Here is a 27163-nt window from a genome sequence, read left to right as displayed (position 1 = left end):
GTGCGGTGGCTCTTTAAGGCGCTGCTTCGTGGCAGTTATTTGTTCAGGACCCACCGGTCTCTCGTGTTCAGCACACGGTGCATTGCGGCTTTTTAAATATCGAGTTATTAATTTGAAGAAAAAAAAAAGGCCCTTTTTTCATTTCTGACCCCTGGCCGAGACTGAACCCAGTTTTAGGATTACAAAGTGCGCGCCCCTTTGCAGATTTTTCTTTGGGAAAGAGACGATGGAAATGTACGTAACGAGTGAAAACGGTGGCATTCATACATTTTTAAAAATACATTTTAGGAGATACTGGTGTGTCGTTTGCACTGACGCGATAATCACCCACCAAATAATCATGTCACCACCGTTTCCGACAATTGACGATTCAACGTAAATATTTACCCGCCAAGTGGCCATGCTAATGAAAACAAGTTTTCCTGCAACACTTTCTTCGGGCGCTTCCCCTCACCTTGGGGGCCCGGCACAGTTGTAGCCCCCCACCTTCCTCACCCCCCCCCCCCCCAGAAGAACGTAACGCAAATAACCCACAAGTAACCCACAACCCACAAGTCACCCACAAGTCACCCACAAGTAACCCACAAGTAACACACAAGTAACCCACAAGTAACCCACAAGTCACCCACAAGTAACCCACAAGTAACCCACAACCCACAAGTCACCCACAAGTCACCCACAAGTAACCCACAAGTCACCCACAAGTAACCCACAAGTCACCCACAAGTCACCCACAAGTAACCCACAAGTAACCCACAAGTCACCCACAAGTAACCCACAAGTCACCCACAAGTAACCCACAAGTCACCCACAAGTCACCCACAAGTCACCCACAAGTAACCCACAAGTCACCCACAAGTAACCCACAAGTCACCCACAAGTCACCCACAAGTAACCCACAAGTAACCCACAAGTCACCCACAAGTCACCACAAGTAACCCACAAGTAACCCACAAGTCACCCACAAGTCACCCACAAGTAACCCACAAGTCACTCACAAGTCACTCACAAGTCACCCACAAGTCACCCACAAGTAACCCACAAGTCACCCACAAGTAACCCACAAGTCACCCACAAGTCACCCACAAGTAACCCACAAGTCACCCACAAGTCACCCACAAGTAACCCACAAGTAACCCACAAGTCACCCACAAGTCACCCACAAGTCATCCACAAGTCACCCACAAGTCACTGTCACTCACAACCCACCCACAAGTCACCCACAAGTCACCCACAAGTCACCCACAAGTAACCCACAAGTAACCCACAAGTAACCCACAAGTAACCCACAAGTCACCCACAAGTAACCCACAAGTCACCCACAAGTCACCCACAAGTAACCCACAAGTAACCCACAAGTCACCCACAAGTCACCCACAAGTCACCCACAAGTCACCCACAACCCACAAGTCACCCACAAGTCACCCACAAGTCACCCACAAGTAACCCACAAGTCACCCACAAGTCACCCACAAGTAACCCACAAGTAACCCACAAGTCACCCACAAGTAACCCACAAGTCACCCACAAGTCACCCACAAGTGACCCACAAGTAACCCACAAGTCACCCACAAGTCACCACAAGTCACCCACAAGTAACCCGCAAGTAACCCACAAGTAACCCACAAGTCACCCACAAGTAACCCACAAGTCACCCACAAGTAACCCACAAGTAACCCACAAGTCACTCACAAGTCACTCACAAGTCACCCACAAGTAACCCACAAGTAACCCACAAGTCACCCACAAGTCACCCACAAGTCACCCACAAGTAACCCACAAGTCACCCACAAGTAACCCACAAGTAACCCACAAGTCACCCACAAGTAACCCACAAGTAACCCACAAGTCACCCACAAGTCACCCACAAGTCACCCACAAGTCACCCACAAGTCACCCACAAGTAACCCACAAGTAACCCACAAGTCACCCACAAGTCACCCACAAGTAACCCACAAGTCACCCACAAGTCACCCACAAGTCATCCACAAGTCACCCACAAGTCACTGTCACTCACAACCCACCCACAAGTCACCCACAAGTCACCCACAAGTCACCCACAACCCACAAGTCACCCACAAGTCACCCACAAGTAACCCACAAGTCACCCACAAGTCACCCACAAGTCACCCACAAGTAACCCACAAGTCACCCACAAGTCACCCACAAGTCACCCACAAGTCACCCGCAAGTCACCCGCAAGTAACCCACAAGTCACCCACAAGTCACCCACAAGTAACCCACAAGTCACCCACAAGTCACCCACAACCCACAAGTAACCCACAACCCACAAGTCACCCACAAGTCACCCACAAGTCACCCACAAGTCACCCACAAGTAACCCACAAGTCACCCACAAGTAACCCACAAGTCACCCACAAGTAACCCACAACCCACAAGTCACCCACAAGTCACCCACAAGTAACCCACAAGTCACCACAAGTCATCCGCAAGTAACCCACAAGTCACCCACAAGTCACCCACAAGTCACCCGCAAGTAACCCACAACCCACAAGTCACCCACAAGTCACCCACAAGTAACCCACAAGTCACCCACAAGTCACCCACAAGTAACCCACAAGTCACCCACAAGTCACCCACAAGTAACCCACAAGTCACCCACAAGTAACCCACAACCCACAAGTCACCCACAAGTCACCCACAAGTAACCCACAACCCACAAGTAACCCACAAGTAACCCACAAGTCACCCACAAGTCACCCACAAGTCACCTGCAAGTAACCCACAACCCACAAGTCACCCACAAGTCACCCACAAGTCACCCACAAGTCACCCACAAGTCACCCACAAGTAACCCACAACCCACAAGTAACCCACAAGTCACCCACAAGTCACCCACAAGTCACCCACAAGTAACCCACAAGTCACCCACAAGTCACCCACAAGTCACCCACAAGTAACCCACAAGTCACCCACAAGTAACCCACAAGTCACCCACAAGTCACCCACAAGTAACCCACAAGTCACCCACAAGTCACCCACAAGTAACCCACAACCCACAAGTAACCCACAAGTCACCCACAAGTAACCCACAAGTAACCCACAAGTAACCCACAAGTCACCCACAAGTCACCCACAAGTCACCCACAAGTAACCCACAAGTAACCCACAAGTCACCCACAAGTCACCCACAAGTAACCCACAAGTCACCCACAAGTCACCCACAAGTAACCCACAAGTAACCCACAAGTCACCCACAAGTCACCCACAACCCACAAGTCACCCACAAGTAACCCACAAGTAACCCACAAGTCACCCACAAGTAACCCACAAGTAACCCACAAGTCACCCACAAGTCACCCACAAGTCAACCACAAGTAACCCACAAGTCACCCACAAGTCACCCACAAGTCACCCACAAGTCACCCTCAAGTCAACCACAAGTCACCCACAAGTAACCCACAAGTCACCCACAAGTAACCCACAAGTCACCCACAAGTCACCCACAAGTAACCCACAAGTCACCCACAAGTAACCCACAAGTAACCCACAAGTCACCCACAAGTCACCCACAACCCACAAGTCACCCACAAGTCACCCACAACCCACAACCCACCCACAAGTAACCCACAAGTAACCCACAAGTCACCCACAAGTAACCCACAAGTAACCCACAAGTCACCCACAAGTCACCCACAAGTCACCCACAAGTCAACCACAAGTCACCCACAAGTCACCCACAAGTCACCCACAAGTAACCCACAAGTCACCCACAAGTCAACCACAAGTCACCCACAAGTCACCCACAAGTCACCCACAAGTAACCCACAAGTCACCCACAAGTCAACCACAAGTAACCCACAAGTCACCCACAAGTAACCCACAAGTCACCCACAAGTCACCCACAAGTCACCCGCAAGTAACCCACAAGTCACCCACAACGCACAAGTCACCCACAAGTCACCCACAAGTCACCCACAAGTCACCCACAAGTCACCCACAAGTAACCCACAAGTCACCCACAAGTCACCCACAAGTAACCCACAAGTCACCCACAAGTAACCCACAAGTCACCCACAAGTCACCCACAAGTAACCCACAAGTCACCCACAAGTAACCCACAAGTCACCCACAAGTCACCCACAAGTAACCCACAAGTAACCCACAAGTCACCCACAAGTAACCCACAAGTCACCCACAAGTCACCCACAAGTAACCCACAAGTCACCCACAAGTAACCCACAAGTCACCCACAAGTAACCCACAACCCACAAGTCACCCACAAGTCACCCACAAGTAACCCACAAGTCACCCACAAGTAACCCACAAGTCACCCACAAGTAACCCACAACCCACAAGTCACCCACAAGTCACCCACAAGTAACCCACAAGTCACCACAAGTCATCCGCAAGTAACCCACAAGTCACCCACAAGTCACCCACAAGTCACCCGCAAGTAACCCACAACCCACAAGTCACCCACAAGTCACCCACAAGTAACCCACAAGTAACCCACAAGTCACCCACAAGTCACCCACAAGTAACCCACAAGTCACCCACAAGTCACCCACAAGTAACCCACAAGTAACCCACAAGTCACCCACAAGTAACCCACAACCCACAAGTCACCCACAAGTCACCCACAAGTAACCCACAACCCACAAGTAACCCACAAGTAACCCACAAGTCACCCACAAGTCACCCACAAGTCACCTGCAAGTAACCCACAACCCACAAGTCACCCACAAGTCACCCACAAGTCACCCACAAGTAACCCACAAGTCACCCACAAGTCACCCACAAGTCACCCACAAGTAACCCACAACCCACAAGTAACCCACAAGTCACCCACAAGTCACCCACAAGTCACCCACAAGTAACCCACAAGTCACCCACAAGTCACCCACAAGTAACCCACAAGTAACCCACAAGTCACCCACAAGTAACCCACAAGTCACCCACAAGTCACCCACAAGTCACCCACAAGTAACCCACAAGTCACCCACAAGTCACCCACAAGTAACCCACAACCCACAAGTAACCCACAAGTCACCCACAAGTAACCCACAAGTAACCCACAAGTAACCCACAAGTCACCCACAAGTCACCCACAAGTCACCCACAAGTAACCCACAAGTAACCCACAAGTCACCCACAAGTCACCCACAAGTAACCCACAAGTCACCCACAAGTCACCCACAAGTAACCCACAAGTAACCCACAAGTCACCCACAAGTCACCCACAACCCACAAGTCACCCACAAGTAACCCACAAGTAACCCACAAGTCACCCACAAGTAACCCACAAGTCACCCACAAGTCAACCACAAGTCACCCACAAGTCACCCACAAGTCACCCACAAGTAACCCACAAGTCACCCACAAGTCAACCACAAGTAACCCACAAGTCACCCACAAGTAACCCACAAGTCACCCACAAGTCACCCACAAGTCACCCACAAGTCACCCGCAAGTAACCCACAAGTCACCCACAACGCACAAGTCACCCACAAGTCACCCACAAGTCACCCACAAGTCACCCACAAGTAACCCACAAGTCACCCACAAGTCACCCACAAGTAACCCACAAGTCACCCACAAGTAACCCACAAGTCACCCACAAGTCACCCACAAGTAACCCACAAGTCACCCACAAGTAACCCACAAGTCACCCACAAGTCACCCACAAGTAACCCACAAGTAACCCACAAGTCACCCACAAGTAACCCACAAGTCACCCACAAGTCACCCACAAGTAACCCACAAGTCACCCACAAGTAACCCACAAGTCACCCACAAGTAACCCACAACCCACAAGTCACCCACAAGTCACCCACAAGTAACCCACAAGTCACCCACAAGTAACCCACAAGTCACCCACAAGTAACCCACAACCCACAAGTCACCCACAAGTCACCCACAAGTAACCCACAAGTCACCACAAGTCATCCGCAAGTAACCCACAAGTCACCCACAAGTCACCCGCAAGTAACCCACAACCCACAAGTCACCCACAAGTCACCCACAAGTAACCCACAAGTCACCCACAAGTCACCCACAAGTAACCCACAAGTCACCCACAAGTCACCCACAAGTAACCCACAAGTCACCCACAAGTAACCCACAACCCACAAGTCACCCACAAGTCACCCACAAGTAACCCACAACCCACAAGTAACCCACAAGTAACCCACAAGTCACCCACAAGTCACCCACAAGTCACCTGCAAGTAACCCACAACCCACAAGTCACCCACAAGTAACCCACAAGTCACCCACAAGTCACCCACAAGTCACCCACAAGTAACCCACAACCCACAAGTCACCCACAAGTCACCCACAAGTCACCCACAAGTAACCCACAAGTCACCCACAAGTCACCCACAAGTAACCCACAAGTAACCCACAAGTCACCCACAAGTAACCCACAAGTCACCCACAAGTCACCCACAAGTCACCCACAAGTAACCCACAAGTCACCCACAAGTCACCCACAAGTAACCCACAACCCACAAGTAACCCACAAGTCACCCACAAGTAACCCACAAGTAACCCACAAGTAACCCACAAGTCACCCACAAGTCACCCACAAGTCACCCACAAGTAACCCACAAGTAACCCACAAGTAACCCACAAGTCACCCACAAGTCACGCACAAGTAACCCACAAGTCACCCACAAGTCACCCACAAGTAACCCACAAGTAACCCACAAGTCACCCACAAGTCACCCACAACCCACAAGTCACCCACAAGTAACCCACAAGTAACCCACAAGTCACCCACAAGTAACCCACAAGTAACCCACAAGTCACCCACAAGTCACCCACAAGTCAACCACAAGTAACCCACAAGTCACCCACAAGTCACCCACAAGTCACCCACAAGTCACCCACAAGTAACCCACAAGTCACCCACAAGTAACCCACAAGTCACCCACAAGTCACCCACAAGTCACCCACAAGTAACCCACAAGTCACCCACAAGTAACCCACAAGTAACCCACAAGTCACCCACAAGTCACCCACAACCCACAAGTCACCCACAAGTCACCCACAACCCACAACCCACCCACAAGTAACCCACAAGTAACCCACAAGTCACCCACAAGTAACCCACAAGTAACCCACAAGTCACCCACAAGTCACCCACAAGTCACCCACAAGTCAACCACAAGTCACCCACAAGTCACCCACAAGTCACCCACAAGTAACCCACAAGTCACCCACAAGTCAACCACAAGTCACCCACAAGTCACCCACAAGTCACCCACAAGTCAACCACAAGTAACCCACAAGTCACCCACAAGTAACCCACAAGTCACCCACAAGTCACCCACAAGTCACCCGCAACGCACAAGTCACCCACAACGCACAAGTCACCCACAAGTCACCCACAAGTCACCCACAAGTCACCCACAAGTCACCCACAAGTAACCCACAAGTCACCCACAAGTAACCCACAAGTCACCCACAAGTCACCCACAAGTAACCCACAAGTCACCCACAAGTAACCCACAAGTCACCCACAAGTCACCCACAAGTAACCCACAAGTCACCCACAAGTAACCCACAAGTCACCCACAAGTAACCCACAAGTCACCCACAAGTAACCCACAAGTCACCCACAAGTAACCCACAAGTAACCCACAACCCACAAGTAACCCACAAGTAACCCACAAGTCACCCACAAGTCACCCACAAGTCACCCACAAGTCACCCACAAGTCACCCACAAGTAACCCACAAGTAACCCACAAGTAACCCACAAGTAACCCACAAGTCACCCACAAGTAACCCACAAGTCACCCACAAGTCACCCACAAGTAACCCACAAGTCACCCACAAGTCACCCACAAGTCACCCACAAGTCAACCACAAGTAACCCACAAGTCACCCACAAGTCACCCACAAGTCACCCACAAGTCACCCACAAGTCAACCACAAGTCACCCACAAGTAACCCACAAGTCACCCACAAGTAACCCACAAGTCACCCACAAGTAACCCACAAGTAACCCACAAGTCACCCACAAGTCACCCACAACCCACAACCCACAAGTCACCCACAAGTAACCCACAACCCACAAGTCACCCACAAGTAACCCACAAGTTACCCACAAGTCACCCACAAGTAACCCACAAGTAACCCACAAGTCACCCACAAGTCACCCACAAGTCAACCACAAGTAACCCACAAGTCACCCACAAGTCACCCACAAGTCACCCACAAGTAACCCACAAGTCACCCACAAGTCAACCACAAGTCACCCACAAGTCACCCACAAGTCACCCACAAGTCACCCACAAGTAACCCACAAGTCACCCACAAGTAACCCACAAGTCACCCACAAGTCACCCACAAGTCACCCACAAGTCACCCGCAAGTAACCCACAAGTCACCCACAACGCACAAGTCACCCACAAGTCACCCACAAGTCACCCACAAGTCACCCACAAGTCACCCACAAGTAACCCACAAGTCACCCACAAGTAACCCACAAGTCACCCACAAGTCACCCACAAGTAACCCACAAGTCACCCACAAGTAACCCACAAGTCACCCACAAGTAACCCACAAGTCACCCACAAGTAACCCACAAGTCACCCACAAGTAACCCACAAGTCACCCACAAGTAACCCACAAGTCACCCACAAGTCACCCACAAGTCACCCACAAGTAACCCACAACCCACAAGTAACCCACAAGTAACCCACAAGTCACCCACAAGTCACCCACAAGTCACCCACAAGTCACCCACAAGTCACCCACAAGTCACCCACAAGTAACCCACAAGTCACCCACAAGTAACCCACAAGTCACCCACAAGTCACCCACAAGTCACCCACAAGTCACCCACAAGTAACCCACAAGTCACCCACAAGTAACCCACAAGTAACCCACAAGTCACCCACAAGTCACCCACAAGTAACCCACAAGTAACCCACAAGTCACCCACAAGTAACCCACAAGTCACCCACAAGTAACCCACAAGTCACCCACAAGTAACCCACAAGTCACCCACAAGTCACCCACAAGTCACCCACAAGTAACCCACAAGTCACCCACAAGTCACCCACAAGTAACCCACAAGTAACCCACAACCCACAAGTAACCCACAAGTAACCCACAAGTAACCCACAAGTCACCCACAAGTCACCCACAAGTCACCCACAAGTCACCCACAAGTAACCCACAAGTCACCCACAAGTCACCCACAAGTAACCCACAAGTCACCCACAAGTAACCCACAAGTGACCCACAAGTCACCCACAAGTCACCCACAAGTCACCCACAAGTCACCCACAAGTCACCCACAAGTCACCCACGCACTCTGCACTTCTCACCGTTCCCGCTGGAGCGGCTTCGTTTCGGGCCTCACGGGCGCCATCGCCGAGCACGGCTGGCGCGGGGGAGGGGCGACCGGTGGGGTCAGTGACCTTCCATGACCTCCGACCTCCGCCGCCGCAGTAGCTCCCATTGGATGGGTTTCGGGCTGCTGGGCATCGTGGGTAGACTGTGGAGGGGGTGGCGAGGCAGAGAGCGGAGGCGAGCGAGACTTGCGCTTGGCCGAAGCGCTGGACAGGATCTTGAGGAAGCTGCTCTTGCGCTCCTTCTGTGAACGGCACGAGAGCGGCGGCGAATGTGAGACAGAAGTGTGGCTATTGGTTGAACGAGTCAGCGGTTGAGCGAGTGAATGCGAGCGAGCGAGCGGCACGGCGAGCGAGCGCGAGGGCAGAGAGAGAGAGAGAGCTGTGGCAGCGAGTTTACTTGCCACAAAGCAGGTGGGCTCGTCACGGGGGGGGTGGGGGGGGGGTGTGTGGGGGGGGTGGCTAAGCTCGCGACGCACCTTGTCCTTCTCGCCCTTCTCGGGCTTCCCGCCGGCGCCGGCCGTCGCTCCTCCCGAGGCGGCGGAGGAGACGGGCGCAGACGAGACGCCGGAGGCCCCGAGTGCGGCCTGCTCGTCGAGGCTCGCGGCGCTCACGTTGGGCGGCGTGATGGCGGATGCCACGCTCGCCAGGGCGGAGGAGAGCGAGGGGCACGGGCCCGGCGCCGGCGGTGCCGGCGGCAGCGCGATGACCGGCGCCGGGAGCGGCGCGGCCGGCTGGGGCCGTGCCGAGGCCGCCGAGAGGCGCGGGGAGCCGCCCTGGGACTGGATGGGGGGCACAGCCGCCACGGGCTTGTCCGTCGACGATGGAGCTAAGCGCACAGGCAGGTGTGTGTGTGTGGGGGGGGGAGAGAGGGTACACGCGCGCGTGTCAAACGACGTGTGCGCACGAGTCTGGTGTAAAATGAACGCCACGCGCGCGTAAGAGAACGCACGTGGCGCGCAAAACGACGCACGGGAAACGCAGTGAGGCGACGTATGGGCAGAGGCGAAACACGCACGCAAAGAGCACACGTATTAGCGCCTCCGGTTAGCATGGCTGGCTATGTACGGTGCGAAAGAAGTCTAACATGCATACAAAATCCATACAGATGGGCCAGCAACACAGCTGCTGTACCGCCATCTAGAGGCCACTTCGTAGCCCTGCGGGTTGGTGTTTCACGTACACAATGGAGTCCGTGCGAACGACCAACTTTGGCTCCAAAGTGTTGCTTTTCAGGTGATATTAAAACGTGTCACAAACTCCGCTCATGTTAAAAGTGACACGTAGAAAACACGGCAACGAGACCCTCGATATCATAACTTGTTCCGACGTCTGTTCATGTAAAGTCCATGGTGGTGGAGACAAATTGTGAGGCGGTGCTCACGAAGCACATTACGATCCACGAGGTCCGAAGCTTGATTAACGAGGCTCGGGTTTTAAACTCGGATTAACGGAAACAGAAGATAGACGTCTAACCTCCGTGCCACCACTTTGCCACGCAAACACAAACACACACGCGCGTGCACGCACTGCTAGCCATTATTACTAGTAGGCCTCGGGCTTAATGAGCGGGAGGAGGCGGTTTGGGAAATGTACCGCGATGGAGTAAATACTAGACAATTGGACACTGAAATGAGCCGGAGGGCGGAGCGGAGCGCAGGCAAGGCTCACGGCCGCACGTGGCTTCGTTTAACGGCAGGACGAGCATGCCCCCTCGAGCTGAACGCCACCGAGTACCGTGGGAGATTTCGGTGAAAGTCAGAGCGGCAGCTGTGGGGTTGCAATGCTGGGTCACAGAACCAAGCGGCTGATACAAAACATCTGCTTTTGGAACAATTTAAGCTGTTTCACTGCCTACCCGTTAAAAGAATGTCAATGTTTTTTTTCCCCCTCCTCCTTGAGACTGGACACGCTTTAATGCGGCAGCCAGCCCGAGACGTTAGATTGCATTCTACCGAACGCAAACGTTTGATTTATTAATTTTAGGTTTTCAACAGAGTGATGCGGCTTCCCATAGGAGTTGCCGAGACGCTCGGGACGTCGCAAAAGTCTGCGGGCGATGGCGGCTGCTTTTTCTTACGATTTTTTAAATTTTCATTTCCCCCACTGAACCGTAAAGCTCATTTGAAGAGCAAAAAGAAGAAGAAAACAATTGAAAGCGATTGTTAAAAAAATAAAGGCAGTGCAAACACGGTGCCGCATCCTGATCCGAGTGGGCGCTTGCGAGCTAGGGGGGTTGTGATTGGCAAATTTTATGGAGCGTGTCCAAAATTTATTTTACCCGACTTCTGAGAAAAGGGGGAATGGCATTTCACTTTTTCTTTACAATGACAGACTAACACGCCAAATCGCTGCCAGCCTTGAGTTTGAATTCTCCTCACATGACTCGCCCGAGAGAATAACAACTCCGATAACTCAATCGGCTAAACAAACCATTTATCTGAATTAAGGACAAATTGGGCTCGCCTGCAAAAGCAGCAGCTCTATACATGCAAGGGAAAATTGTCGACTTGCGACGCCGACTATGAAATACGTATTAAATGTAAAAATCACGGTTCTTACAATAGCGTAATTGTAATCTTCTTCCTCGTAATATTATTCAAGGATCGAGCCTCCTATGTCTTGTTCCATCTCACTTGTTCTGACACTTACCATATTGGGGAAGCATGTCCACAGATTTTTCCATACACCGGAAGTAACGTATTCATGTCGAACGATTTTAATCGATAAATTGCTCCACGCCTAACGCCACGTCAACTACCGACACACAAACCATGGACTGTCGTGCCACCTCCTGTGCAGTGGACATCCAATCCAACACCACACCACACCCTCCATTGTCATGCCACAAAAAAGCTACCCATCAAAATACCGCACAAGCCGGTGTCGATCGGGTCCCCTGGTATGCCACCCAACAACCCAGCACATGAACCACCCCCCATTCCACGCCACCCACTACTATGCAATGCAACCCGATACTACATACCACCCCATGGAATGTAGTACGACCCAACACCACACGAGACCATCCAATCTCAAGCTACCCATCACTCTACCACACCAACACACAAACACAACACCACCCACTGCTACACAATGCCACCCAATACACAATTCCAGTCATCCCACGACACACACTAACACACCATATAACATAACACACCATACCACTGACTGCCATCCCTTTGCCACAACGTGCCCCATTGAACCTTTCCTCCTTATCAATAATTGAGGGTTGCACTGGAATATGCTCATAACCCACTTGTACATACACATTTAAGATAACCCATGCTAACTTCATTGCAATGCTTTATAATCCACTTTTAACGGTGTGTACTGTATCATCTGAGAAAAAGAGCTTTATAGTTCCTCCAGTCTTAAATAAAGATTCTGATCTCACACCATCAAAATACCACACGAATCCATTGCCTTGTTACCCATCATGATGGCCTCGCCACACCCACCTCGCCACACCCACCTCGCCACACCCGCCACGTCACGCGATCAAGGTACCTGGCCGCACGCCGTTCTGCGCGGGTCCTTGGGCCACGTGCCTCGCGGCGGTCGCGGGGCCCAGTCGCGGGCTCGTCGGCGGAGCGGCCACGGGACACGCGGAGAGGCCGCCGCCGTTGCTCGCCTGAGAGGTCGTCACCGTGGCGATGGGGACGGTCACCGTGACAGCCCTGCTGCTGCTGGTGCAGCTGGTGCTGCAGCTGGAGTTAGCGGAGCCGACCGGGGGCGGCAGCTTCTGCTGGGGAACCGGCGGCGCCCTGGGACGAGGAAAGGCGGCACAGTTCCACCCGGGGTCAAGGCTCGGAACGTGCCGATCAGATGGGCCGTGCAGTGCGTGGGAATGGCCAGCGGATGGCGTGAGACTGATTCGTCGCCGGCGTGAGAGCAGTGGTGGGTGGGGGAGGGGGCAAGGGAAGTGACCAGGAGGGGATTGGGGGCAATAGCTGTGCTCAAAGTATGATTAAAATAATAAGTAACAAAAATACTCGTGACTGTGGGAGCAGCAGAACGTTCGTTGCTAGGCACTGTGCGGCATTCCGAAGGTATTGTTGCGATTCTGTAAGGGGACTCTCCCGGAGTGTTTTCGGGTTGTACCGTCCAACGTTTCGCTCCACGCGCTGGGAGCCCCTCTTCAGAAACTGAACAACGCTCGGTGCAACCCAAAAAATAACAAGTCGGAGAGCTGTACAATACGCCCCGCGAAAACCCTAGGCCATAGTATTTACCAGCAGGTGCCGTTCAACTCTCGTAAAAGGGGGCAATGCTTTTCGTGAAGGCTTTATGCAGCCATCACGAGCTTCCAACGGCACACAGAAACGTGTAAAAAGGCATCCAGCCTTTGTGCATTATGCAACAGGCATCAGCGGTTCCTGAAGAGGTGCCAGTGTTCTATTCGTCTTAGATCACCGTCAAAATAAATGGGCAAATGTGACCGACTGACCAGGCAGCTGTGGATACATGGCAGCGGTGGATACAGGCAACTGTCGACCGGCTTCGTTCTTATTAGGACTCATCAGTACAGGATAGTCCCTGCTGCAACGTCTGCCTCGGGAAACCATGAACCATTACGGGGCCGAATGCAATCCTAGAAGGTGACCGACGCCTTTTATGGCCTTGGAAGGCAACGTCCAGCCGCAAAGCAGGGCGAGTACACAACCTACGGATGGCGTTGTGAAACTAGGACTGTGGAGCGGGGTGTAAATACGGGCATTGTGCACATTTTACAAGGCTCAAAGTACAAGACCGAGAAGGAAATGCTTTGGGAAAAAAACACCGTGGAGCCCCTTGCAAGGCACTGCGGAGGACAGCGAGCAGGTGTCTTTGGGGCCTGTGGCGCGTGCCTACGATCCCGGTGCTTCGTGGGAAAGGGTTGGTGGGTCACCGAGATTTAATCAACTCCCCAAGCCCGCTGGACCGCAAGGTAGTCAGAGCGTGGCAGTGTGTCGCAAGTGCGTTTGTGCACCAAATCTGTGCAGAGCATTGTGGGCGAGTCCCCCCTCCGCCCCCCTCCCCTCCAATGGGTTTTGCAGCCAGGTACGACGGATTCCGGCCACGGCTAACGTCAGTGGCGAGTGGATATCTGCACCGGTACCGGGCTCTCCTCTAGCCTCTTCGCGAAGCCGCACTGACCAGCGCGCGGTGAAGTATGTTCAAAGAGAACTTCAGAATCAGAATATTTATTAACACTGAGAGGAATCTGATGAGCTATTAAAAGCTATCTTTCACAGATGTCCAGTAGGGGTGGGTCAGAACGTTACAAAAACAAACAATACAAAAGCACAATAGGAGTGTAAAAAGTATAGGAAGGTAGACCGTTTAGCTCCCAAAACAAAGTTAAACAATCGTCATTAAAGCAAAATTGGCTCAACGTGCCGAAGCAGGACCCATCTTAAAAACATCCTTGGGACTCAACGCGAGGAGGCTTCTACTGGCTGAGAGGCAGCACGCTTGTCACTTTCTGCAGCCCACAAGGCCTTAGAGAACCACGTGACACTATCCAAAAAAAAGCGTCAGGCCATGTGTGCGCCCAACCACCCTACAAATTTTTGCCAAACCTACGAACCACTCCCAAAATGAGCTCCCCTTCTTCTTCCACGCCTTTTGTCCCACTCATGTGGGACGTCGCCCCGCCCATCCCGCCCCACCCCTCTACTGCGGAACTCCTGCAGCAGAATCGGCGCGAATACCGAACTCGCTCACGCTCGCCACGCGGTTCGACGATCGCGCGGAGCGCCGGGTCAGTGAACGCGGCGACGCGGAGCTTACCGGTTGACGGGCGCGACGTAGTTCCCCGGGAAGACGCCGGCCGTGCCGGTGCGGAGCGACGATCCCTTGTACCACCCGTCCTGGCAGCGCTCGAGGACGCGGTACATCTCGCCCTTACGCAGCTCCAGCTCGTCGGCCTTCTGCGGCTTGTACGGGTACAGCGCCACGAAGCTGCGGGGAGGAACGACGACGCACCGAGGGCGAGCGCGGTTGGCTACGTGCGTGTGCGAGAGAAGTTCACCGTGCGCGTGCACGTACATTCGTCACAGTCTGCCAAGAAAAAAAAAAAACCACACACGTGGCCCTGAAAAGTTGATCTGAGCGGGAGACGCCAGGCACCATTTGTCTCTCTTCAGCTCGGACACCGTGAGGTCATGACCGCTGCTGAGGGCAGCTCAGGTGCCCAGGTCGGCCCGGTAAGGCTGCTGTGGGAATCAAGTCTGGCAGACTGAGAGGGGAACTGGGTCTGCATGCTTCCGAGAGGCCATGGGAACGTGACATGAGTTTCCGCACCGAGCGATGACGGAACTCTATGATCGCTTGCTAAGTTTCGAAACGGCTAAAACTTTTACTTTTATTTTATCAGGTTCAGGACCATTGAGCTCTATAAGCTCGTTTTCAGAAGCGACCTGGCTATCACAAATGATAGCTCAACGAAGTGGATTTTATCACGTGGACATTTATTGCAGCCGAATAATCTCACCGCATGTTTCTAAATGTGGAGGAAAGAAACCAGAGGACCTGGAGAAAAATCCACGTAAAGATGGGTAGAACATGCAAACTGCAAATATACAAACGTCAGGGTTGGGATCGAACCCACGACCTTCTGTATACCAGGTGAGATAGTTAACATCTCGCCACCGTGGCTATCGTTTTCCGGGTGTACCTTCGGCTCAAACTCGGTGCATTCTCAATTCCAGGTGGTTCCCAACTCCTCGGGGGCCAGCTCTGGTAATCAAGTTTTTTTTGTCAGATTAGCTCCATACATTATGAAACTACCTCCCATAAAAATTGCAATCATACCCCTCTCTGTCCGGTTCAAAGTTGGGCATCCAAAGGCGTCTCTTTTCTGTAATGGAATTCTCAAAATAAGCACCGCCTCCACTAGAAAGATAGAGAGGAGGACGCGTGCAGTTTATTGGATGAATGTTGCATTACTAATTGCCGAACGTGATGGGAATATCGCGCGGAGCGCCTTTGATTGCATGTTCAACAGAAGAGGGCCATGTCACCGTGACCTCGGTGCCCTCATTGGGTCACGTCAGTCACCTCGGTGAAGTGCGAACCGCGCGATGCGTTCTGGAGCCGCGACGGGAAAATGTGCACGCAATTGAGTGCTTCACCATCCCTGGAGAGCTGCCAAGTACAAAATTAACTTAATTATTGACTGGCTTAGCAAAAGATTTGGGAGTATTTTGCTCGGTGTGCAGTACAATGAGCAGCAATTCACGTTTCTGCATGCCCGAAATTATATTCATAATCAGTAATTAATAAACAATGCATTTTTTACAGTGATAAAAGGCTTACTGGGTCAAAAACTGAAATCGATCCTTTTTAAAGAACAGCAGCGCTCTGAGCGATGGTTTATGGCAAAGGTAAAACGTGTTGCGGGACTGGAAATTCTTGTTTATGCCACTGTTAGCAGACTGGCTCCCACTCAAGTACAGGCGATCTGTCTATTTTGGCCTACTCTTACAAGCTGGTCAGATGTCTTAAAAGGTGAGCACCCAAACTTTACCACACCACGTGCGATCTAACAATCGATTAACTCGTTTACCCATTCACACTTCCGGGTGAACAGAGAGGCAGGAGGGGGTTATTTGAGAAACTTTACCATATAGCTTCAACTGCCTTGCCGGGAGAGATCAAATCAAACCGGCGACCTCCGAATCCTAAGTCCAGTGGCGCTAACCACGGCATGATCCCTGAAGGCTTACGGGGTCACCCGCGGAACAACAGAAAATTCGCCGACAGAAGAGAGATTTCACGGGTCACGGCTACCGATTGCCCCCACCCAGGTTCACCGCAAGTCCCGTGACCTGGTGACCATTAGTGCTTCTGTGCAAGACTTCCACCGCAAAGGGGCAGCAGGCACACCCCGAAATCCACACCCCGGATACCTGGGACCACAGGTTGTTTCCATTAAACCCAAAGAAAACATTTCCATTTCTCTTTTGGTAACCGGTTGGCGAGTGCCATCCGTCACCCAAATGACACTCTGGGCAAGGCCTTCAAAATAAACCAAGGTGGTCCCCTCCCTCCATGCGGACGCGCGACAAGGAGGGGGGTTTAATCGCGAGGACCGGCGAGGATGAGATCGGGGGATGTCCAGGGTAATTGGCTACCCAGGACTTCATAACCAACAAACTGCCTCTGTCACAGAGATCAGGACTTTGATGAGAGAAGGTGAACGGTGAGGATATTAAAAAAAAAAATCACAGGCAGACGATACAAATACACGCGCCATCAAAGAGTGCGGCTGTGGAGTGTTCCAATGAAGCGAACACGGATCACCTTAAATTATTACGATGCGGGGTTATCAACGTTTTGCAGGACACCCCCCAAACTGATTAACAGCGATGGGGAACGATTTCAAGGTGGCACATCGCGGCAAAGGCACGGTGGTGCGAGATTTGGTGCCGCGGTACCACTGGGCGCTACGGCCGATTGGGTGACGGCACTGGACGGTGCGATTTATCGTTGGGGTGTAATGTTGCGACGAAGACGATGAGGTGGCACCGGACTGGCTGGTACGGTACGTTGTTGGGTGGTATTGCACGCATTGCATCGGGTAAAATGGAGCATCGCGTGGGAATTCCAAAGCGCGAGGAAAGAAGCAGGAAGGAGAGAGTTTTGAGCTGGAAGAACACAGCTCGGATGAGATGCAACCATCAGTGTTGTTGGGTTATCCGGCGTGCTGTATTGTTTGATGCTGTCATCGGGTAACGTGTTGTACCGTCAGGTGGCGTGCTGTACTATTTGGTGCTGTATTGTCGATCGACGTGTTGTATTGTTTGGTGTTGTATTGTTTGGGGCTGCATTGTCTGGTGCTGTATTGATTGCAGCTTGGCATGCCGTGACCTCTCCCGGCACCACTCACATCTGGATGAGCGGGTACTGCTGCGGAGGAGGCCTTGGCACAGGCACGGCGGGCTCTGTCGTCCCGGCGGCCGACGGCAGCGCGGGACGCGGCAGCGGCATCCCGGGGACCACGGCCGGGGTGGCGACCACGGCAGGCAGCGCCTGTCCCTCCTGCGGATGGCACAGAGGGAGGGCACCATCACCATCGACGCCGGCCAGCCGGCCGCCACTACGCGGCCAACACACTCGACCGTCCACGGGCGGGGATGGCTGCGCCCGCCCGCACGTTTTAACGGGCGCGCTCCTCACCCGTCGAGGGTCAGTGGACTCGGTGGCCCACGTGACCGCAAACGTGTCGGCGAGCGAACACGTGTGACTTTAAAGAGACGATACAGCACAAGATACGTTTTATGTACGCACCCAATTCTCGGTAAGAAATAAATACGAATTCACACCGGGTGGGACTTCACAGTTGTGCTGTATAGCTTTGTGATGTGTATTTGTGAAACAATGCCTCAACGCTGCGCTACACGCGCAGAAACCTCCCGGCACGAGGAGTGAATCGTCGTTCATCGTGCCGAACAACACGCAGTGGGGGGTACAACCCGAAAACACGTCGGAGAGAGACGCACGTTTCGCACTCCCCGTGTTTTTGTTCTCGGTGGGCCACTCCTTCATTACCCAGAGATAATGGGGAGTCCACCGTGCACATTACGCGCTCACGTTCGTGCCCCACATACAAGGCCGCCTAAATAGTTGCCGAACCACGACATGGACCCTCTACCGTGGTTATCTGCCAGCCACAACTTTATTTCGCTGCTTGGCGCAGCCTTGGGCAAGGCCAGAGCAACATGTATATTTTATGCAAGTATGTTGAACTTCTTTCTCACCGAACGTAGCCAACCGTGCTTTGCTGAACATACAGGCCCAAAAGGGCCAAAATGCCAAACAGCTAGCAACACACGGCACGACTAAAGGTGTTACGAATAAGCGTTGATTGAGCAAATTTAAAACAGCTCGGGGAATATGCAAAAAAACAAAGTCGATGGGAGATAATTCCAAATTCGAGCAGTGCACGGGACGGAGTGGAAAGAGAAGTGCTTTGACCTGCAGGGTGGTGGTTGAACAGTGTGGATGACACGACACATTTAATCTTCCACATGTGTCATGCGGTTCCCGTGGATTCCACACGGATTCGTCTGTCTCCATGATGATAGATAGCAAGACACCACGTGTGAGTAGATAACGATGGCAGGCCTGTTCTATTGAACACATCTGAGCAAAACGTTTGGATTTTCCTTGCTACTCAAAAAGGACTTGCAACCCAAGGACACGAGGTTTTTTTTTTTCACCTGGAAAATACCTTGAGATGGAACATTCCATTGCAAAGGTGGCCACAGTGTCGATCTACACACGTTCACTCATAGCTAACACGGAACGATGATACGCGCGCACAAACATTTAAAATCTGTAACTCATACAGTAATGCATCAGATAATGAATGTGATGGCCAGTCAACACACGCAAATATAAATACATCGTCATTATGACGAGGGATGACATTGCACCCGACTCTGGAATTAGACTGCATATGAACCAGCAGAGGGGCAGACGGGATTTGGAGTATCCGAGGTAAAAACCCCTTGTGCAAAATTTCACCTCGTGGATTTTTCCTCCGGGATTTTCCCTCCACATTTACAAATCAACATCACGTGTTTAGAGTATTCGGCTGCTATAAATGTCCACATGATGATGAGCCACTTCCTTGAGCTAGCATTTGTGGCCAGGTCGTTTCTGAAAAATAGATATATATCTTAGTGCACCTTAGCTAATCAAACACATTTTTTTTTAAATAGTTAAATCCACGACGTGCCTACGTGCGGAGCGTGCCGGTGACCACCATACGAATAAACGTTGCACGTGGCTCGTCTATCGACCCCCCCCCCCCCAACTCCAATCCCGGACAACAACAACAACACACTTTCGAGCGCGTCGTGGAGAGCCATGCAAAGTGGTCTTCTTTCACCCAAGTGCCGCAAGCACAAACCGCCTAGGCCCGGCGACCCGTGACGGCAAAAGCACCCTGGGGAAAGGAACGCCGAGCGGCCCGTGACCAAACGGGCGCACGTATTGTCACTCGACATTTTTCTGCAGCAGCTGGAGGGAGGGGGCAGGGGGGGGGGGGAGGGCAAAGACAGTGGGGCCTCCAAGAGGCTTCTCGCGCGAAGAGGAAAAAAAAACGCCCCCTCGCCGTGGAAACAAAGAGCCTTCGAAAAAGGAGGGGCACTTATGTCGCAGGGAAGGGTTCGTGAAGTGGATCTTCCACCGTGGCCAACAATTTTGGCGGCATCCTCCTGAACGTCGCTTCTGACATTCGCATTCGTTGAATTGCTGTCGCACGGCGGTAAAAGAAAAGATAGTTTCCTGAAATATTTTAACAAAAAATATAATCCACTTCTGTTCTGGGATTATACCGAACGCTGTCGAGATCATCTGAATATCGTCAATGAATAACTCTGTAAGATGATCACGTGCCAACGTAACAATACTGGAACGAACGTTCATCACAAAAATTGGAAAATTGATAGCAGACGCATTTCTGCAGGAATGCAACTTCTCCGCTTCCGAGGGTCACGACTCTCTCCATCGTTAGCCTCAGCAAAATTGCGTTTTTCTAATTAAAATGTAATTTTCCTTTAAAATTTAATCAGGTTTTTTTTTTTGTTATCCCCCACCCCCAATTTCCATCACTCCCACCGCAATCGACACGGGAGGTGCAAACGGTTCCATTTTTTTCTAAACGAGTAAGGAAGCTTCTATTTGCATTTTATCTGCAGGAAATAAATTGCACCTTAAAAATTGCTACAAATTACAGACCATTATATCGTGCCCCCCCAGCCGCCTAAGAGAAATGCACCATCCATCTGTGTTTGGAGCTCGTTATTTTTAAAAAGTGGCGAAATGTCGAGAATCATAATTCCCACTGCGTCATTGGCCGTCACGTCATGCTTCATCATTCATTAAGCAAATGATACATCTGATCGGACACACACACACATTCATTACGACGGGCATGGCCGTGATTTACATGTGCAGCCACACCAGCTGTAAGCACGGCAAGGTCAATTGAGAAACGAGGGCAGCTTTACGATGCACATCACTCTCGATATTCCCCCGTAACGTTTGTTTAAACCTCATACTCAGTGTAAACGCGGGAGTTGTGACGCAATGGACCACGGGCTGCGTTATCAGAATATGTATCTGCACTGGAGGAATCCGATGAGCTATTAAAGCTCTTTTTCACAGATGTCCAGTAGCCACAGATTTCCAGTAGTTTTCACAGATGTCCACCAATCCACCTGCGAGTTTGAATCTCCGCTATGGCTACACATCGGTGGTTAGTGATATCTGAACCGGTCCTTGGCACGCCCCCCCCCCACCCCACCACCAACACGCCTACCGGCTTCATTAACACGCGCTAGCCACCGTGGGGAAGTATGGTCAAATACCCACCATGAAAAATACCGTATACAAACCTAATACCTCATTATATTAAGTTATATTTGGAGTACTTTTTCCACCAAGTGAGAGCTTGCTGAGGCAAGGAGTGTATGATGTGCTAAAAGACATTGAGCATTGGCCCTTGAAGAGTATTCGCTTTTACAACGCTGTCCTTTTAACGTTCACAATTAATTGACAATTCCTCGACCGAGGCATTTTTAAAAATGGGGGGGGGGGGGTAAACTACAATAGCAGTTGCTCAAAGGCCTGCAAAAATGAGCACTCTCTAAAATGTCTGTGATTGATGCAAATGAAGACGGGCGAGCACCGGGGGACTGGCCACCTGTGCGGCGTCTCTCGCCTCTGTCTGGGATAATGAGCGGTCCCATGCGCTGTGAAAAGCATCGGGCTCGTTGCCTTTGAAATCACCCCCGACAGCATTTATTTGCACCATCTCTCGCCGACATCAGACACCTAAAGACTAATTTTCTTCCATCCCGTAATGGGAGACTTTTCCTCACGACTACGACAACAACAACAACACGCTACGATATTGCATTCCTCGGCGACTTGTTTTCAGTAAAAACAGATATAAAAAGACACACGCGCACTCACACGCCGGCTTACGGCCCGTGCTCGCTAGGACAAATAAGGACAGCGGGAATGTGGGTTATTCGGCCCATTTTTAAAAGGTACCATCTGTGAAAACAGGAAGCGGCGGGGCAAAAAGGCCCTGCCCGTCACACGGGGCAGGGCTTAAAGCCCAGCGACCGCGCTCGTCGCGAGAAGACCGCCGCGAAGACGCAAGAGATCACGTGCCGCGTCCCGTGTCCACTAGAGCCGCTAAGCGACTGGAAACATCGCAGCCGCGACCTCCAACGAGGAGTAAGTAACGGAGGGGCAGCCTGGGAAAGCGGACGGCAACGTGCCCTCGTGTTTTTATCATCATCATCATCATCACCATCCGTCATCCAGGATCAATCCACTGCTGGATGTAGGCCTCACACCCAGGCTGTTGACACCTCTCGCCGTTCTGTGTTGATGTCGTCCAGGACGCGTTGCACTCTTTGGGAGCCACGCTGTCGCCATTCTTGACAATCGGCCATCGTCCCCTTGCAGTGACGCATCCTGCACAAGCTCAATTGCTTCTCCTTATTAACAGCTTGAATGTCAAATTCTTGGTTCTTTCGGAAAAGTCACGTAGAAGAGAAACAATAAAATAATAACAATATAAAACAATAAAATTCTAACGACGTTTCGACTGCAACACAAGCAATCATCATCAGGTGTGAAAACCACAGCAATACGTTTTGAAAAAAGTGGCGTTTTTTTTAATTTTCAAATTTTCTTGCTGTGGTTTTCACACCTGATGATTGCTTGTGTTGCAGTCGAAACGTGAGAATTTTATTGTTTTATATTTTTATTATTTTATTGTTTCCCTTCTACGTGACTTTACCGAAAGAGCCAATAATATGAATCACTGCAGTCACGAAAGCTTTAAATCAAAAGCTTGAATGTCTTTAACCTGTGTGTGTTCTCTAATCCACGTGTTCCCCTCATCCTGTTTCTCTCGGGTTAATCCCCAGCGTGGCGCCTTTGCATTTTACCGCAGGCAATAGTCAGCTAGTGCAACTGGATGATTCCGCTCAAAATTGGCAATGGCATGAGGTAGGGTCAAGCAGCCAATGGGGCTCGTAATGGCCGTGTCGGAGTCGATGACCCAACACTGCCGAGTTCCTGAGATCGAATCCGAGCTTCAGCCACCCGTGATTAAACCGGGTTCTCAAGTCAGCAAGTTTGACAGCCTCAACTAACCACACGAAAAAAAAAAAACCCCACTCCCACTGCCCGAGAGTTATATTTTAAACACCCGTGGGATGAAAGCCACGCATTGTGTCACGTTTAACAGATCGTGACCGAGCCACCACCAGGTGCTGGCTAAGGGAGGCCTATTGAAGTGGCCCTTGTAACGTTCCTGGGAGACGTCTTCTTCTGGGGTTGTTCTGACTTCTCTAAATCAGGCTCTGCCGAGTGAAAGTATTTAAGGAATTCCAGGAGGAGCGAAGGATTTCAAAATTAAAAACGATGACTCCGTTTCTAACTCTGGAGAAGCAACTAGGACATGCGGTGCAGTATTTTGAGATTAAATTCGAGGTGCATTTTAAATATTCCCAACGGGACATAATTAAACGCGGCCGTGCAATCCACACACAGCGTTCCAACGTCAGATATTCGCAATGTACGTCGTGTAAAAAATAAATCAAGGCCTCGCTGGAAAGGGCATCTTCAAAAAAAAAACTCAAAGAATGCGCCGCTTTGTTGTTAAATTTATGCACGCGTGGGGTTGAAGCTTCTTGGTTACATAAAAGCGGCAGGACAAAAAAACAACAACCAAGAGGTACCCCCTTGTGACATTTAGTCCCTTGAACACAGCGGTGTCGGCGAACTGGGTTACAAACGCTTGTTCGGTTCAACCGGACAGACATCTCAGCAGAGAGCCGTTGCATCCCGACGATGAAGATATCGGCAGAGAGCAAACGGGCAGCCGTATTTACGAGGTTTGAAGCAGCGGATCAACCGAACGAGACAAGTGCCTCTCTTGGCTCTTCCGACTCTTCCGACACGCGATGTTACACGTCAGGAATGGAAGACGGCGAAGCTTCCAGCACGTGGAGCGATAACCTCGACCGGGAAATCCTCCACGGTAGTCGTTGCCTCCCGTGCGTAATACCACGGGCAGGCCTTTAATTCCCACTCTGCCCTGGTTATTCTTCTCTTTAAAAACAAAAATGTGAAGCTTGAAGCAAGACAAACTGTGGGCTCTGTAACACTAGCCAAAACTGGATTGTCAGACTGGATTATCGGTGAGCGTGCTGACCATTAAAAGCCACCCCCCCCAACCGCCAGTTTTCACCAATGTCCATCTCCCTCTCGGGCCAATTAAAAGTGCCAGGTTTGGGCTGGGTGCATTCCCGCGCGCAGCGCCTCTGGTTACATAAACAGCAGGTGGGACGAGTACGGCCGTGGGGTGTTGCGGCTACAAAGTGAAAAGCGCGCAAGGGATGTTTACAAGGTACAGGTGTCCTTTGGAACACAACACAGCAGCTGGAACCAGCGCGGGTGGAGGTTTTTTCCTATCTATCTCACAAACTTCAAACTGAGAGGGCTTTAACGCGAGACGAACACATTACCAGAGACTCGAGAGAGAGAGAGGCGCACGAGAAAGATGATGGATGGATATGAATGTCCTGTCCAAGTTTCCCAGCACTTTGCGTGACGGGGCGGCAAGGTGATATAGCGGTGACACTTGTGCATTGTTTCGCCTACGCCCGTGAGGTTTGTCGTTCTCCCCCCCCAGCCCCCCCCCCCCGTTTTGCATTGGTTATTTTAATCTAGGAAATTCCAATTAAATCCCATAGCTACACAAAACCAAGTGACTGGGTACAGCGATTGGCCAATATTCCCAAATGCTGAAAACTGACTTGCAGGCTGCTCAATTGGTATTGCGCAAATAGCGACGTCATGCCCCCTATGGTGAAAACCTGGACGGACCCTCCTCAAGATAAGTCTCGAGTCGGAGACTTTCCCGGGCAAGCCAAGTGTTAGTTCATAATAAATAGTGGGATCTAAGGAACTACGGTGCAACGTGGTCAACGACAAATGGAATTGGAGTAAGAACAGTAGGCGAGAGGTGACGGGGTGCTTCAATTAATATACCTCATGCGAAGGTGGAAAGACACGAGGAAATTTCGAAGTCAAATGGATATCCAGACATGTATATGAACGGACAGATGGGTAAACCAACAGGTAAATAGACAGTGGGGCAGACGAATACACCAAGACAGAGGCGAGACAGATGAGATGACAGATACAAGAAAATTGGAATAAAATAAAATACTTTTTTGTAATAACGTTACCGAAGGAAAAGCAATATCTTGACATTTCAGCTGACTGGCCTGCTTGCGGAAATATTGAAGTTTACACAGAGAGAGTGAGAACCTTAAGTAGCCGAGAGGGGTTTGCGATGTTAAGCGACAGACCCGCTCTATTGCAATGAGCGACCAGCGTTTTTCAACATTTTTTTACGTACATTCCAGAGGCGTACAAACAGATTGCCTGAAATGTAATGAGTTAGTACATCTTATTTATGATGTTAACATCTAAAACAGGCGTGTATGCACCACCTAAATCGCTCTCTATATTCGCGGCAACAACAAAAATCGCTCTTGGAAATCGCACTGCTTTGTCCACATCCCGAGCCATTATTGTGCAACAAGGGGCGTGTTTGGCCTTTGCAAATAATAATAATAACAATGTAAATGCATAAAGCGCCCCTTAAACAATCGTTCCTGAGGGCACTCAGTGTCTTGCCACGCCCTTTACTGCACAGCCCCGCCCCTTTTCCTCAGTAGCTCCACCCCCCTGCACCCTCCCCGCCCCCACCCCCTGCCCCGCCCCATAGCAGAAAACAAATCACAGACAGATTTACATTTGACGTACAGAGAGCAAACCAGACATATAGGCAGATATTTATATCGACGGATAGGCACACAGGGAATGTGGAGGTTGACAGGCAGACAGAGGAAGACAGAGAGATAGGCGGAGAGATGAAACTAACGAGAGACAGACAAAAAAAGCTAGAAATATAAATATATATACAGATACAAATACATGTAGACCGACAGAGACAGGCAGACAGATGCGATGATGAGAAAGATTGCGCGCCAGATTTATAGTTCGCCAGATGTTAGAAGGATACACGGACGAAGCGATCTGATGATAACTATAGACATACATGCATAGAGGCAACAGACAAAGACCGCTGGACGGGCAGACGGCACGACAATGAGCATGGAGGCGACACCGAGCACGTGGCCATGCATACCGTGGGGCCAGACGGAGGAGCCCCCCCCTCTGTGTGGAAGGTGACGGGCGCTACCGTGGTAACTGGGCTAGTGGGGGCGGTTGTCACGATCAGTCCCGTCGTCCCAATGAAAATCTGGGTGGGGGAAACAAAAGTAAAAATGAATAAATGAATTCGTGAAAATCAAGCACACGGACGAGAAGGCTTTCGTACGGCTCTGCCACCGCGTGCCGTTTGGCAAGATGTCCGACGTTTCGCTCTGCGCGAGCTCGGCCGCGCTGGAAGGCAGATTGTCGACTCGTCAAAGCCGTTCTCTTTCAAAGACGAAAACCCAGTCGCGCTGAAGGACTGGATTTCTTTCTGGTCTATAGAATATTGTCAGCATGAAGAGCAACGTATATTTGCATCTCACTTTGGTAAATATCAAGATAAAGAGGTGGGACAATATGCCTCCCTCCCATTTAAGGCCATCCATTTTCAGCATCGTCTATAATTTCAAGAGCATTGGTTGAACACAAGCAGCCTCCAGAACAGTTGACAGTCTCATCAGCAGAGGAGTAAGGCTTGTATGAACCGATTCAAGTAAATTGCCATGGGATGTGTTGATGGGAT

The 27163-nt window shown here is 51.1% G+C and overlaps 1 protein-coding gene across 2 annotated transcripts in view; it reads right to left on the bottom strand.

Moving 5' to 3' along the window:
- Positions 1-27163, bottom strand: part of LOC116943578 (E3 ubiquitin-protein ligase SH3RF1-like) — a 122651-nt gene that overhangs the window by 6032 nt on the left and 89456 nt on the right. The window contains exons 6-11 of one of the 2 annotated variants that reach the window (XM_032956533.2): positions 26573-26686; positions 18206-18357; positions 15106-15276; positions 12841-13097; positions 9807-10156; positions 9304-9572 (exon numbers count right to left, since the gene is read on the bottom strand). In XM_032956533.2, coding sequence (XP_032812424.2) covers positions 9304-9572; positions 9807-10156; positions 12841-13097; positions 15106-15276; positions 18206-18357; positions 26573-26686 — 1313 coding nt within the window. The remainder of the gene's footprint in view (positions 1-9303; positions 9573-9806; positions 10157-12840; positions 13098-15105; positions 15277-18205; positions 18358-26572; positions 26687-27163) is intronic. The other variant, XM_032956534.2, reaches the window with a different exon arrangement.

This window comes from Petromyzon marinus, chromosome 18 (assembly GCF_048934315.1).
Source record: "Petromyzon marinus isolate PM22_M1 ecotype Great Lakes invasive population chromosome 18, UKy_Petmar_22M1.pri1.0, whole genome shotgun sequence".
NCBI classification, from domain to species: Eukaryota; Metazoa; Chordata; class Hyperoartia; order Petromyzontiformes; family Petromyzontidae; genus Petromyzon; species Petromyzon marinus.
The sequence above is the reverse complement of the archived record's forward strand: the minus strand, read 5'-3'. Positions and strand labels throughout refer to the sequence as shown.